Source organism: Hermetia illucens, chromosome 6 (genome assembly GCF_905115235.1).
Source record: "Hermetia illucens chromosome 6, iHerIll2.2.curated.20191125, whole genome shotgun sequence".
NCBI lineage: Eukaryota > Metazoa > Arthropoda > Insecta > Diptera > Stratiomyidae > Hermetia > Hermetia illucens.
The window spans coordinates 90,654,258-90,667,806 of record NC_051854.1 but is presented as its reverse complement, the minus strand read 5'-3'; the positions used below and the strand labels follow the sequence as shown (position 1 = coordinate 90,667,806).

At 47.4% G+C, this 13,549-nt stretch overlaps 1 protein-coding gene across 4 annotated transcripts in view; it reads left to right on the top strand.

The window, feature by feature from the left end:
- The first annotated feature begins 6,077 nt into the window (after window positions 1-6,077).
- Window positions 6,078-13,549, top strand: part of LOC119659152 (protein groucho) — a 305,782-nt gene continuing 298,310 nt past the window's right edge. For 3 of the 4 annotated variants that reach the window (XM_038067100.1, XM_038067098.1, XM_038067099.1), the window contains exon 1: window positions 6,078-6,846. In XM_038067100.1, the coding sequence (XP_037923028.1) occupies window positions 6,811-6,846 (36 nt within the window). In that variant the 5' untranslated portion in view covers window positions 6,078-6,810. The remainder of the gene's footprint in view (window positions 6,847-13,549) is intronic. The other variant, XM_038067095.1, reaches the window with a different exon arrangement.

The window sequence follows — 13,549 nt, the reverse complement described above, 5'->3', positions numbered from 1 at the left end:
TGTACCACCAACTAAAGTTGTCGACGAAACCGTGGCGCGGCAGATAAAAAAATCTTGGATAACGATACTAAGGATGAAATTCGCTCGGGTATAAGTAAAATCATTTGGCCAAACACGCTGCTAAAAATTTGTAAACGAGATTTAAAAACAATAGGCGAACTTCGTGAAAAAAAACAGTATACTTCCTCAATACGGGCAAGGGGAACAACGTTGTCGTTATAGACAAAGATAAGAATGACCAGGCTGTTTTTTCGGAAACCAAAGAGTGGAAATTTCTTCGTATTATGGAACAACCCGCTTCGCGAATCTATCAAACGGGTCCATCGAGCGTTGAAGGAAGCTAGTGCGGTATTCCCGAATATTAGGCGACTTCGAATGCCTAATCCTGCGCTTCCAAGAATCAGATGCCAACCGAAAATCCACAAAGAGGGAGACGAGATGCAAGAAATCATTGCGGACTCGACGTAAAACATCGTTAAGTGGTGATCAATGAGTGACCCCCTCAGGGGTCGTTAGCGACCTTTAACGGGTCGCTTGCTATACGGGGTGTGACGTGCCCGAGTAAGTAGTTCTGACCCCCTAGCTGGCAGTATACCTGGGTCCTAGCTACACACTGGGAGTCTCCGGAGCCGTCGATAACTCTCTGTTGGCGTCAACGGGGTGATGCGAGCGTAGCTCTGCCAAGGTGGTAGTTGTGACGTGTATCAGGAGCCAGCCCCTTCGGGACCCTGATCGGGTAGTGTGCATTGACCCTGTGTTAGTAGACAGCGTTGCCCTGAGCGAGTGCTGATCCGTCCGTGATTTCCGGGATCAGCTAAGCGTAGGTCAGGCCACAGGGAACTGACGTAGGGGATGTGTCCCCGAGGATACACTCGTTTCTGACTATTGCGGACCGCTCCCTTGCACACGATGCGTTAGTTAGTTTTTCATGGAGAATAAACATACATTAATAAAAAACATCGACGAAACAACAGGGAAGGAGGAAGAGCTGAGTGCGTTTGGGCGGAGCACGAAAATGCGTCGTTCACGGCAGCGATCAGCGAAGGATGACATACTCGATGTGACACCGGGGTGCCCAAATAAAGAGGAAGCCTCATCAAGTGGCGCAACTGATCATGCGGAGATGGCAACTCCAATACCGTGTAGTGCCCCTGTTCCGGAAGTAAGCTCAGTCAGAATCGCTAGTCCTGAGCTTATGAATTCGGACACAAACCGAGTGGAAGTGCAGTCGACTGTCCTAGAGGAAGAGGAAATGCGCGGCAGTGGTGAAGGGTATGCGGTCGGCAATGTTCCTCCAAAGGAATGTCAGCAAAGGCTATAGAAACGGAAGAACTTATGAGCCTCCTAATCGCTCAGAATGAAGATCTCTATACCCGACTATGGAGAGTCTTCAGAAGCAAGGTGGAGGGGCAAGGGTAAACTCTTCACGATCGGGGTAGATAACCGATCCCTGGAGGCAATTAGACGTCGGAGTTGTCATATCAACTACCGATTTGGCAACATACCCGTGTATGTGCACAAGGAAAAGCCGAGGAAAGATACCTCGGAGGAGGCACCGGGTGGAAAACATACCGAGGTCCATGAAGAAGTCTCGAAAGCCATAGAGGTGGAAAGGACTGGATTAACCTAGGAAATAGACCTGCTGCCCAGTGAAGAGCAGAAGCTGGACGACCTAGACCTACCACTCCTAGGGCTCAGGGTAGACAGCGATGCGAGAAAAGCGCCATGTCAGAGGAGGAGGGTGACACTCCGACAGTGGAGAAAAGCTCTAAACAATAACGGAGCCAATGGCCAGCACTAAGATAACCCAGATAAACCTCCACCATGCGAGAGCAGCATCTGCAGTGATTGCAAGGGCAAGTTCCAAGTTGAGTATACCGGGGGCAGATTTGCGGTCTGCAAGGAGGAAGCATGCAGGCAATTTGGGACTACCCTTGTGAAAAACCAAGAGCTTGCATAATACTTAAACGTAATTTAAAATACATATGTCTTTCAGAGTTCTTAACCGGGGATCTTGTGGCTATCCAAGTCTCATTGGAAGCCGGCAGGAGCACTCGAGAGGCAGTTGTGGCATCGGGATACTTCCCAGGAGACAAAATCCGGGCTCCACCGGAAAAAGTCGTAAAACTGACGAAGTATTGCGAGAAGAGGGTGTTACCACTTCTTCTCGGCTGCGATGCCAACGCCCACCACAAAGTCTAGGGAAGCAGCGACACCAATCGTAGAGGTGAGTACCTACTTGAATTTATTCTTAGCAATAAGTTAGAAATATACAACGTAGGGAACACTCCAACATTTGTGACCAGGACCAGACAGGATGTACTAGATATAACTCTAGGAAATACCCTAATGAACGGAATGGTCAGGAATTGGTGGGTGTCGGATGAACCCTCTATGTCCGATAACAGGATAATCAGATTCGACATTGTGGGTAACTCCGAAATAGAAAGAATAATAAGGAATCCCAGGAGAACGGAGTGGGAATCCTACGCAACGCACTTGAGCAACAACATTGCCCACCTTCAAGGGGACGGTGACATCAGGAGCGAATTGGAATTAGAAACGGTGGTGGAAAACCTCAACACAATCGTCATTGACGCATATGAGGCCAGTCGTCCGGCTAAGACAGTCAAGTCATCAGGGGATGTACCATGGTGGAACAAGAACCTGGCCAGAATGAGAATAGTGGCACGAAAACTCTTTAACCGGGCAAAACAAACCGGGGACTGGCAGAGCTATAAAAATGCACCGGTGACAGGCGACAACATTCTGCCTGACACCACAACAACGAATAAAAGGGGAAGGAAGGAGAACTGGAAACTAGCAAAAGAGGTTCACTAAGAAGCTAGGCTAAGATGGGCAGTGGGAACTTTTAAACCACTGAAATCTCCCGGAGTAAATGGCATTTTCCCAGCACTTATCGAGAGAGGCCTAGGAATTATCTTAGAGTCTCTTCTGAGGGTGGTAAGGTGGAGCATAGCACTGGGATACATATCAAGGGCATGAAGACGGGCAAAAGTGGTCTTTATTCCGAAAGCGGGTAAAAGGATGCTTTTCACCCTAAATCTTTCAGACCAATTTGCCTAACATCGTTCGTGCTCAAAACGGTGGAGAAGGTCATAGACAACTATATTAGAATTAACGTTCTAAAGAGTAATCCCCTACATCACTGCAGGCACGCTTACCGGGCCGGACGATCAACTGAAACTGCTCTGTATCAGCTGACAAAGGTACTACGGGATGCCATAGAAACAAAAGGCATGGCACTGTGCGCGTTTTTGGATATCGAAGGAGCATTCGACAACACATCGCACACAGAGATACAAGATGCCCTGAGCCGCAAAGGAGTGGGAAACACCCTGGCATTCTGGATGGGCAAAATGCTAGAAAGCAGGCAAATAGAGGTACCGATAGGTACACATTCTATTATCATGAACACCACTCAAGGCTGTCCACAGCTTGGGATACTATCGCCGCTGCTGTGGAGTATAGTAGTGGATGAACTCCTGGACGTGTTAACAAATACTAGAATACAGGTCCAGGGTTACGCGGACTACATTGTTTTAATCTGTAGGGGCAAATATGAAGATACCCTATGTGATAGAATCCAAACTGGACTAAGTGTTACTAAAGCCTGGTGCAGGAAGGTGGGACTGTGGATCAACCCAGCCAAAACCATCATAGTACCATTCACTAGGAGGCGTAAGCTTCATCACCTGAGAGCTATAACATTACATGATATGGAGGTGAAACGAGAAACAGGGGTCAAATATTTGGGAATTACGCTAGACCAAAAATTACTCTGGAAGACACATGTCGGAAAGCCACGAGGGCTCTGATGGTTTGTAGATCGATAGCAGGAAAAAATGGGGTAGCAGTTCGAAGATACTACCTCGAATATATACTGCAATGATTACCTATAGAGCGGTAATCTGGGCAGAAAGAACCGACCTCAGCACACAAGCTCCAAAGACTGGCTTGCGTGTGTATCAGTGGGGCAATGAGGATATGCCCAACGGCATCCCTGGAGGTCCTTCTGGATTTTTTTTTTTTGGGGTAGGGTAGGTGAATGCATTTACGCACACAATGTTGGACTCCCGATTCGGTACGTCGTCGGACTACCAACTAAACACCTCCCCATCGTCAGAGAGCTAGCCTCGAATCGTTTGTCACATTACTTCGAGCTAGTCCCCGAACTCTCCCGACTTGCGGAGCCTTCAAATCAGGGAATTCCTTTCACCAAAGGGAGGGAAGAGGAGGAAGGGAACTGTCAGTTCAAGGAACCCCCTGCCATCCGGCTCCTCCATGGGTCGAGTTCTATCTTCTTAGCAACGAGAAGGGCCCGAACGTACTGGGCAACACGGTTCCACCCGTCAGCAGTCCTCAGCATCTCTTCCACAATGTTGTTTGGAGAGAGATCCCCTGTGCTTAAATAGAGCTGCTGACGAAGCCCATTCCACCTTCCACAAGAACGCTTCTGGGATTAACCCCTCTCCATCTGCACATACAGATGCAGGCAAGGAGGACAATATTCAGGATCACCGGGAGTATCAGTGAGGCGGGGAGCTGCCTAAACCGAAGAAAGATTTATATTCTTTCTAGGCGGTATCCCGAATTACTAATACCAAGGGATAACATGACGAGGTTTCACTTCGATAGGAAGTTTGAAACACGTTGGAATAACAAGGCAAACTAGGAGAGCGTGGCTGCTCTCGCTTACGGCTTAAACTACCAACTGATTACTCGGTACACTAACGGATCCCTCACAGCAGAGGGAGCGGGTGCCGGTGTCATTGGTCCAAGGAAAATGTACTTTGAGCCAATGGGCAGGTACACTAGCATATTCCAGGCGGAAATTTACGCCATAGACAAATGTGCCTCCTTTAATCTGCAAAGGAACTACAGGGGGCAGAACATAGCTATTCTCACCGATAGCCAAGCAGCGATCAAGGCACTTAGGTCCAACCAGGTGAACTCTAAACTGGTATGGGAATGCCTTGAGAGACTGAATACACTCGGCTCGTCCAACAAGGTCTGGATACTTTGGGTTCCAGGCCATGCTGGGTTGGAAGGCAACGAGGAAGCGAACGAACTAGCCAAGAAGGGAGCAGGGACGCCTTTACACGGCCAGAACCCTTCTGTGGAATCGGAAACGGTTTCATGGCTATGAATTTAAGAAATGAAGAGGAACGGTTGAGGGAACTATACTGGGCGGACCTACCAGGGATGGAGCAGTCCAGGGTGCTTATTGGGGGATATCTACGGACACTGCCTGCGGGTTTTGTGAGGAGGAGGACGAAACTTCTATACACGTCCTGGGACAGTGTCCGGCACTTGTGCAAAGTAGGTCAAGGCATCTGGGAGAACACCTAATACCAGATGCAAAGTTGAACGATCTGGAAGAAGGGAACATACTAAAGTTCCTAACGGTTATATGCTTGCTTGAGATACGATGATCAATAGGTACACGATACCAATAAAAGGGGCACAACAGTTCTTTAAGGACGAGTGCGACTTTCCCTTAACAGAATAATAATAATACGAAGATATATGTAACAAATAGTCCTATTTTGGGCCATTGTGCCCGAATCCGTCATCAAATTGCGGGGCCATGAAAACCGTAATCCCCCGTGAATATCTCAAACGTAGAACCTCATTTTCAATTTACAAATAACAAAATTGACAGAAGCCAGTGCGCTGCAAGTCCTACGCATATCTGAATATTGAGTAGTTTTATGAACCCCATTCATATGCTCTCTTAATTCATTGACAGTCATTTGAGTTTTGCCGCCATGTTACCATTTCATTCAAAGTTCCGCTCACGGCCAGTTGTATGGTTCCGTACAATTGCGTACGACGAAACTATCGCCGTTTCACTCGACGCGACAGACAAATGCGACTTCCCATGGCGCCTAAATACACACCGTGCGCCAGAAAGGGACCAATAGCCGGGTTAACCCACTGGACTCTCAGATTTTCCCCAATTTTCCCAACTTGCATTGTCGCTATCTCCTCCGGCCACGATGCTTCTCTCACTCCCGCCAATGCGGCCAAAGCGCGGAAAATGCATGCACATGTGACGTTCGCGGGTGGGGAGCCAAAATAACGCATCAATCAAACGGCGAGCAGTCACCCAAGGAACTGCGTGGTGTCCGTGTGTGTCGAATTTCCTTTTTCGCGGAAGAGCCTGGGAAAACTCGCGGCGGCCCTTGTCAAAGTGAACAAATTGACAATTGGATTGCACGGAGGCGGCCTGATGCGCATCTGAGTGCAGTGGACGCGGGACGAGCGGAATCCGCCGCTGCCGAGGGAATTCGCGGCGTCGAAGTGATTTGCGAGTGCGAAGTGTTTGGCGGACGTTGTGGCGCCGTCGGTTCACCCCCGGAATCGTGCTCGTTGCTCTGTGGCGTAATTTGCGCGCTAATTTCCATGTCGAATCGCGAGCGGTGCGAGGCGCTGTGCGGAGCAGACTCGGATTTTCCTACTTTCCCGCCCCGACCGCGGATCTGAGCGTGTTTGTTTTCGTTTGACAGCAGGAGGTTGTGCGGCTCCGTGCGAGAGGCGACAGCGGCTGGCCCTGGAGGTCGCCCGAAAGTGATGGAGGTTTGTGAAAACGCGCTCGTGGAGAGCCTCGCGAAGGTGCTTGTCCCCTGGGAATCAGCGTGAAAGATTGTTTTGTGCCGGAAGCTGGTGTGGATCGACTGAGTTTGTGCGCCAATTGCGCCCGGAGGATTACGTAGTGAAAGTGAGGTTAGGTTCCCGTGGAGAGTTGCAAGAAGACCGGACTGAAGACTGTGGATTCGGAGGAAGATGTATCCGGCTCCGGCTCGTCATCCTGCGGCAGCGGTAAGTTGTGTGTTGCAATGGCAATGAGCAGGTTTGCCAGTTTTTGCCAGAAGTACCTGAAAATCGGTTTGTTATTGTGTTCCCTGTGTGGCTGAGGCTGTCCCGCTCACACCTGAATCGTACCACTCACTTGTTCTGTGCTCGTGCTGCATGCCGTCGCGGTGCTTGGCGATGCGACGAGAGCGATTTGTAGTCGCGTCACGTCCCGACAACTAATTTTTTGAGTTTTCCCTTTACGAGTTTTCTTCTGTTTTCCAGCTCGTCGGCCCGCTCTCGGGTGCTGGGGTCGCAATCAATCAACACCTCTCCGGCGGTTCCACGCGTGCTGGATCTCTGCCTGCTGCGCTCCCGTCTGGTGTGGGTTCGTGTATTGGCTTGGGTCGGCTGGTTCGCTCGTTTATTTTGGGTGTCATGACCGCGGCCTGAATGAAGAATTTTTTCTTGGATTGGTTTTTGCTGGTAATTGGGCACGGGAGGGTTCTGGGTGCGGAAACGTATGTTACCAGCGATGGATGCCGTTGACAATCTAGGAATCCAATGCAGCCAGGAAATTATAATTTTTGGCGCGACCAACTATAAAAATTTGTTCCTTTGTTTAGGACAAGACTTTTAAAAAATTCGCAACTGAATAAAACACCGAAGAAAATTTGACATTTCAATATGACAGATAACAAATTTTTCTTTTAGACGCTTCATCCTGCGTTCCTGAGAATTGGACTTTTCTTCGTTTTACAGCTTCCTTGGTGATCACAAATCATCTTAGAACGCATCAGAGAACACCCTGAAAGCTGTCCTTTGAGCGTGTACAAGCTTAAATCCACTGTTTCCTCACAGATCGCGACAATTGGCATATCAAGCTGCTATGAGCACGCCATAGTTTTTTTAGTACGACATTTGTCAACAATTGTCAGTCCATATCGTCACCAATTTCATGCAAAAACATATTTTTTCTCTTCAATAATCATGTCCAATTTTGTTCCCGGAAAAGAGCATTTGCGGGAGGTTCTGCTTTTTTGCTTCAATTCGAAGAAATCAGCCACTGAATGGCATCGAATGCTTGTGGAGGCCTACGGCGACAATACTCTATCGAAAACAAGGGGCCGAGACTGGTTCTGTCGATTCAAAGATGGCGGTTTCGATCTGAGCCACAAGGAGCGCGAAAATCGCCCCAGGAAAGTTAAGAACCACGAATCGGAGGCTCTTTTGGACGAGGTCGATACTCAAACGCAGAAAATGCTCGCCAAGCAATTAGGTGTTTCTCAACAAGCCGTTTCCATGCCTCTACGGGCAATGGGTAAGGTTCAAAAGATCGGAAAATGGGTGCCGTATGAATTGAACGATAGACAGATGGAGCGGTGCCAAAACACATGCGAAATCTTGCTTGCTAGACACAAAAGAAAGATGTTTTTACATCGGACTCTGCCTGGCGACGAAAAGTAGATTTATTTCAAGAATTTTAAAGGAAAAATCGTTGCGTTGATCAGGTGGAGGAGCTAGGACTGCTTGCGGTCAAAAGGGTGTTAGACGTGAATGTAACATCTAAGTGGCAGCTTAGATGGAACGAATGTAGGAAAGGTCGGGTCACGTACAAGTACGTTAGATATATGTTTGTTAGAGGAAGTTCCGTCGTGGACTTCAGGCTTGGGATGGGCTTCCTCCTGACGGGGCATGGTAGCTAGAATGAGTATCTTTTCTCGCGGAACCTTGCCTCCAGTCAGGGTTATGTTCTGTGTGGGGCAGACTGAGAGGACATGCAACCAGTCCTCTGTCTAGCGTACTGTGACATCCGCAATTTAGACGACATGGGCGATCATGTGGTGAACGGTACCTTTGATTTTACCTGCCTGCCTCGCTAGCAGTGAGACACTTCGATGCGCTAATGTATTCGCGTGAGCTGCCTTCTAACGAAGGAGGGAGTTTCTAGACGCTGCTTCGCCTGCAGTATGATGGGCGAATGCCCACAGCGGCCGTGATGGATAGCTACCAGTCCTGTGTGTTTTGTGTTAGTTTTGTCTTGTGACCTCTTTTGTGTTGTATTGTACGCAGAGTGGTTGTTGAGTGGTGGAAAGGTTTCGATGGGTTCTCCGCTTCGAGCTAATTCCAGTCAACCTGTTGGGGAGTTGCCGTCCCCACGTACTTGAGGAGGGCGATCAGACCCGAGTCTGCAAGGGACTCATCTGAAGTGACTCTGGCCACGAAGCCTCACCGGAGGTTATCTGGTACCATGGGAGCCACCACGACCCTCTGAGAGCATATGCTCTAGGAGAATTCCTGGAAGATGTGCCCTCGGCCCGGTTATTTGCGGTTGGCTCCCTTGTGGGAGTTTCATGGTGGTTGTGGTTATGTCTACATTGCGGGCAGAGCTCTTCAGAGCTCAAGCGTGAAGTTGTGCTGTACAACTCGGCTGCCGTACCCCTTAGTTGGGGCAGAGGTGTTAGATAGCTGCCTGAGCCCGGACTCAGTATAAACCAGTTCCGCTGTGTCAGTCATGGCGGGGCACTGATTGTGGTCTTCAAATCAATTCGTGTCCGGAGAGGACCGTGGGATTATGACTACACGGCATGTACTCACGTTAAACCTCCAGGACTTTCATGTTAGCGCAACTTAAGTCGAGGAGGCAACAAAACGAATGAAATTGGGGGAAGCTACAGAATCTGACGACATCGCATCTGAGCTCTGGAAAGCGAAGAGCTGGTACCCAACACAGTGGCAGAGCGAATTCTTTAATCGGGTTAAGGAAGGAAGAACATCATTTGACTGGTTCCAATATGGCGGGTGTATCAAAACCGCTTCGTATCCCTGGTGGTGTTCATCAAGGAAACGCCCTCTCACCACTCCTCTTTGTTCTTGTTATGGACACCGCTACACGGGACATCCAACGTCCAGCGCCCTACACACTGCTCTATGCAGATGATGTTTTCCTAGTATCTGATAGCAAAAGTGATCTCGAGCAAATTGTCCAAAAATGGAATGATCGCTTCATGCAACACGGTCTCAGATTGAATCTAAACAAAACTGAATTTTTGACGGCCGATCCCCATGAAACAGGCAACAGGCACACACCCAGAACTAAGCGTTTTAAATACCTTACGTCAACGTTATGCTTTATGAAATTGCTTCACGTATTAATGCAACCTGGATGAAGTGGCGTTCCACAACTGGTGTTCTTTGAGATTGACGTATCAACGAAAGTCTCAAATTTACCGCAATGGCATCCGCCCTGTCGCCCTCTATGGTTCTGAGTGTTGGTTGACTATAAAAGACAATGAACGGCGGTTTGCGGTAATGGAGACGAAGATGTTGCGTTGGACTAGTGGTGTGACACGTTTTGATCACATCCGGAATGAGGATATCCGCGATCGATATGGGGTTGCCTCGATTGTGGAAAAATTGCGAGAGAGGCGTCCTCGATGGTATGGTCACGCAATTCGTGCTAACGAGAATTCACTTGCCAAGATAGGTCTGAACATCGAAGATGAGCGTAAACGACGAAAAGGCAGGCCGAAACAATGATGGCTTGATACGCTGGATGGGGATTTAAAAGCCTCGAGATTACACCCAGATCAGGCATTCGATAGAGCCACATGGCGAAACCGATCACGATGAGCCGACCCCGCTTGTGAACCGGACAAAGACTGAAGAAAAAGAAGAAACAAACGTAGATTTGCCTGCCGAATAGACATAGTAGTTAGTAGGCAGGACTTTGTATTCATCAATGAAATTATTGATACGAACCTTGATCATGGAGTTAAGTAGTTTGGCAAAGACATTAATGAGAGCAGTAGGGCGGTAACTAGTTAAACTCTGGGTCTTTAAGTGTTTTTTGGATGGTTCCTCTCAACCTGCACTAGAGGAGGTAAGGCCCCTGTAGCAGCGCAGATAATGTTTCCGGTGCCCACCAGCGTACATGTTGATAATTGATATTATCCGTATCAGGGGCGGAGGCGTAAGCTCTTCTAGAGAGAAGGACTGAGAAACAGTGGGATATCTAAGGACATCCAGAAGACAGGGTGAAGTCGGGCTGTATTACTCAGCCCGAAAATCAAGATATTCAAAGTTTTCCTTAGGATTCCAACATGGGGACTTGTCGCTGAGGTAACCACGAAAGCCCTTCAGGGACTTCCAGAAGGACTTGACATCTTTCGCTTCAGATAAGTCAGACTAAATTTCACGTCAACGTGAGGTTGTTTTCCTGTGATAGGAAATTTCGAACTCAATTTTGTTTTGAGTGGATAATCCCTTCCTTAATTAGCCTTTTTTTGGGATATATGGTTTGCGTTGTCTCTTCAAACACGTGATAATTTGCAATCAGTAATGACGACTCTTCTGTTTACTCTGATTTATCTTTTTCCTCTGAACCACATCGCCCATAATAAAAATTCCATTTTTTGTATCGTTTGCGTGCGTCCATTCTTGTGATGATGACCCAGTTGTCGAATTGTGGTCAAGGAGTATTTTGCTTTGTCAACCGCAATGATGCCCAAAGTCGCCATCAAAGTTTTATGGTCTTCATACCTTTAGGCGTGGGGATCAAAATCTTAGAGTGTTTTTCCTCCATGTGAGTTTTGCAGGTTGAAACTCGGGTCGGAAAATATGTGTTGTTTACATCAAACTATCTTTAGTCAAAGATAATTGGCAAAAAGCTGAGTATCTACTCATCAAATATCTGGCAGCGTGGATGGATTAAGTGCCTATTGCCAACGGTGATTATCCGCGGTCGATAATTGCCATAGCTTGCAATCCTATTCTTCGTTAATGTCTTCCACTTTCGATGGTGTTGGCCAAGTCATTCCCAAAATACACTCGACGTCACGGCACCTCCACCCCACTTACAAAAACATTTCTTTAAGTAAATATTATTTCACGCTCCACATGTTTTGAATGAAATGACCTGATTAAAAATACAAATCGATTAACTGGGAATATTCAAAAATAAACGTTTTCTTTGTTTTCCTTTCTTTTTTCAGCTCCGTCTTTTCATTTTTTCTTCCTCAATGCATTAAAATCTCTTGTCAAACTTCCATCTGACACGATATTTGTAAGGTTCGATTTGATGGCAAGGCAATGGTACACACCCACCTACGTCTCCCCATTCCATCGTCGTGTTCTCCGTCTTTCAAGCTAATTTTATGGCAATTTTCAAAGAAGCGCCAGAACACTCATCTTGGCCTGAACGACCGACCGACAGCCATTGATCAACATGGGGCTCGGTCTGAGTGGTGTGGCGTTCTCCTGGCTCTTTCCTCGACCTCGCCACCTTGATTTTATGGTTCTACTAAAAATATACTTGTAAGAACTAAACGGGCAATAAGAACACTACGGAGGAATTTGAGTTTGCCAAATGCGGGTTACCGCTGGAGATAAATGGGGGGCCATGTACGAAGAAGCAGCGTAAATTGATGAGAAGCTTGTCGAATCCAGATGCAGTTTGAGGTCGAAAAACTACTGGAAACAAGTGTGAACCCATGAATTAAAAATCTCCCCAGTTATTCCCAATAGAGGCTCCAACTTCTGCAGAAACTTCCCTGATTCAAACGCGGTTCCAACCCTATATATTTCAGAGGACCGGCAGCACAGAACCGGGGGAAGAAAATAGATATTTTCCCATGTTGTTTGCATTCATGTTTTCCACTTTCCTGGGTTGTGTTTTCAGTTCAATTTCATGTCCGATATTTGTGCAACCACAGAGAACTGAATTAAAAAGCTTCCTGGGGAGCTGCTTGCTCGGTTGGAACTTCTCTCAAGTTGAATATATAGACCGTGGGTCATCCAGTACATTTCATACTCCTCCACATTCCAATCCAGGCATTGTTATAGTCGATTAGGTGGCAGAAAGGGGACCGGGTACACTGATGTCGACCGAACGTCTGACCACATTGACCGGTGACTTGAGAATTGTTACGTTGCAGGTGTAAATCGAAACTGGGCAAGGAGTGGTGTGTTCATGAGTGAGGAGCAGCAAACATATTTAGATATATCAGGAGTTGTACGTGGACACAATGTAACAGTGGATAAGACAGCGGGTGTTGGCTAGGGCCAGGGCTAGTCCTCAAAGAATAGTCAATTTGGAAACGTTTAACCGCAAATTGGAGCGTAGTACTTCCAAAAGGGAAGCTTACCGCATCGAAAGTTATGTTGGACAACTTACGATTTGGTCAGGATGAGGCTAGTGTGGAGAAAATGAACGGTTATATGGTTTTCAGGCTGTATATTCGGTGATTTACGGTTGGGCTAGAGCAAAATACTCCTTAATTAGTATCTAGAAATCCTATTGTAGTGATTTTTCTTACCGGTGTAGGAAGGCATGAAACAATCACTTTGGAAAAAGGACAACCAGCAAGGAGTTGTGAGAAAGACATCGCAGGAAGCGAAGAAGGGACAAAAAAACTTTATTTAGCTAAATTTCAACCACTATGGGGCCCTGCACGTTCTTTTGCATCAGTCAGTCCACGGACGTGGACGTGGCGATTATTGGCGAGCCATACGGAGTAAAAAATATTGCAGTATGGGTCATCGAAAAAAGTGGAAGCTGTGCGATTTAGACGACAGGAAGTTATCGTTACCAACTAAACACCTTTCTGTCATCAGATAACTAGCCTGGAACCGTTTGCCACATTACTTTGGGCTAGCCTTTCGCTCTCCTGGCTTTGGGAGTCTTCAAGTCAGGGAATCCCTTTCACCAATGGTAGGGCAGGAGAGGAAG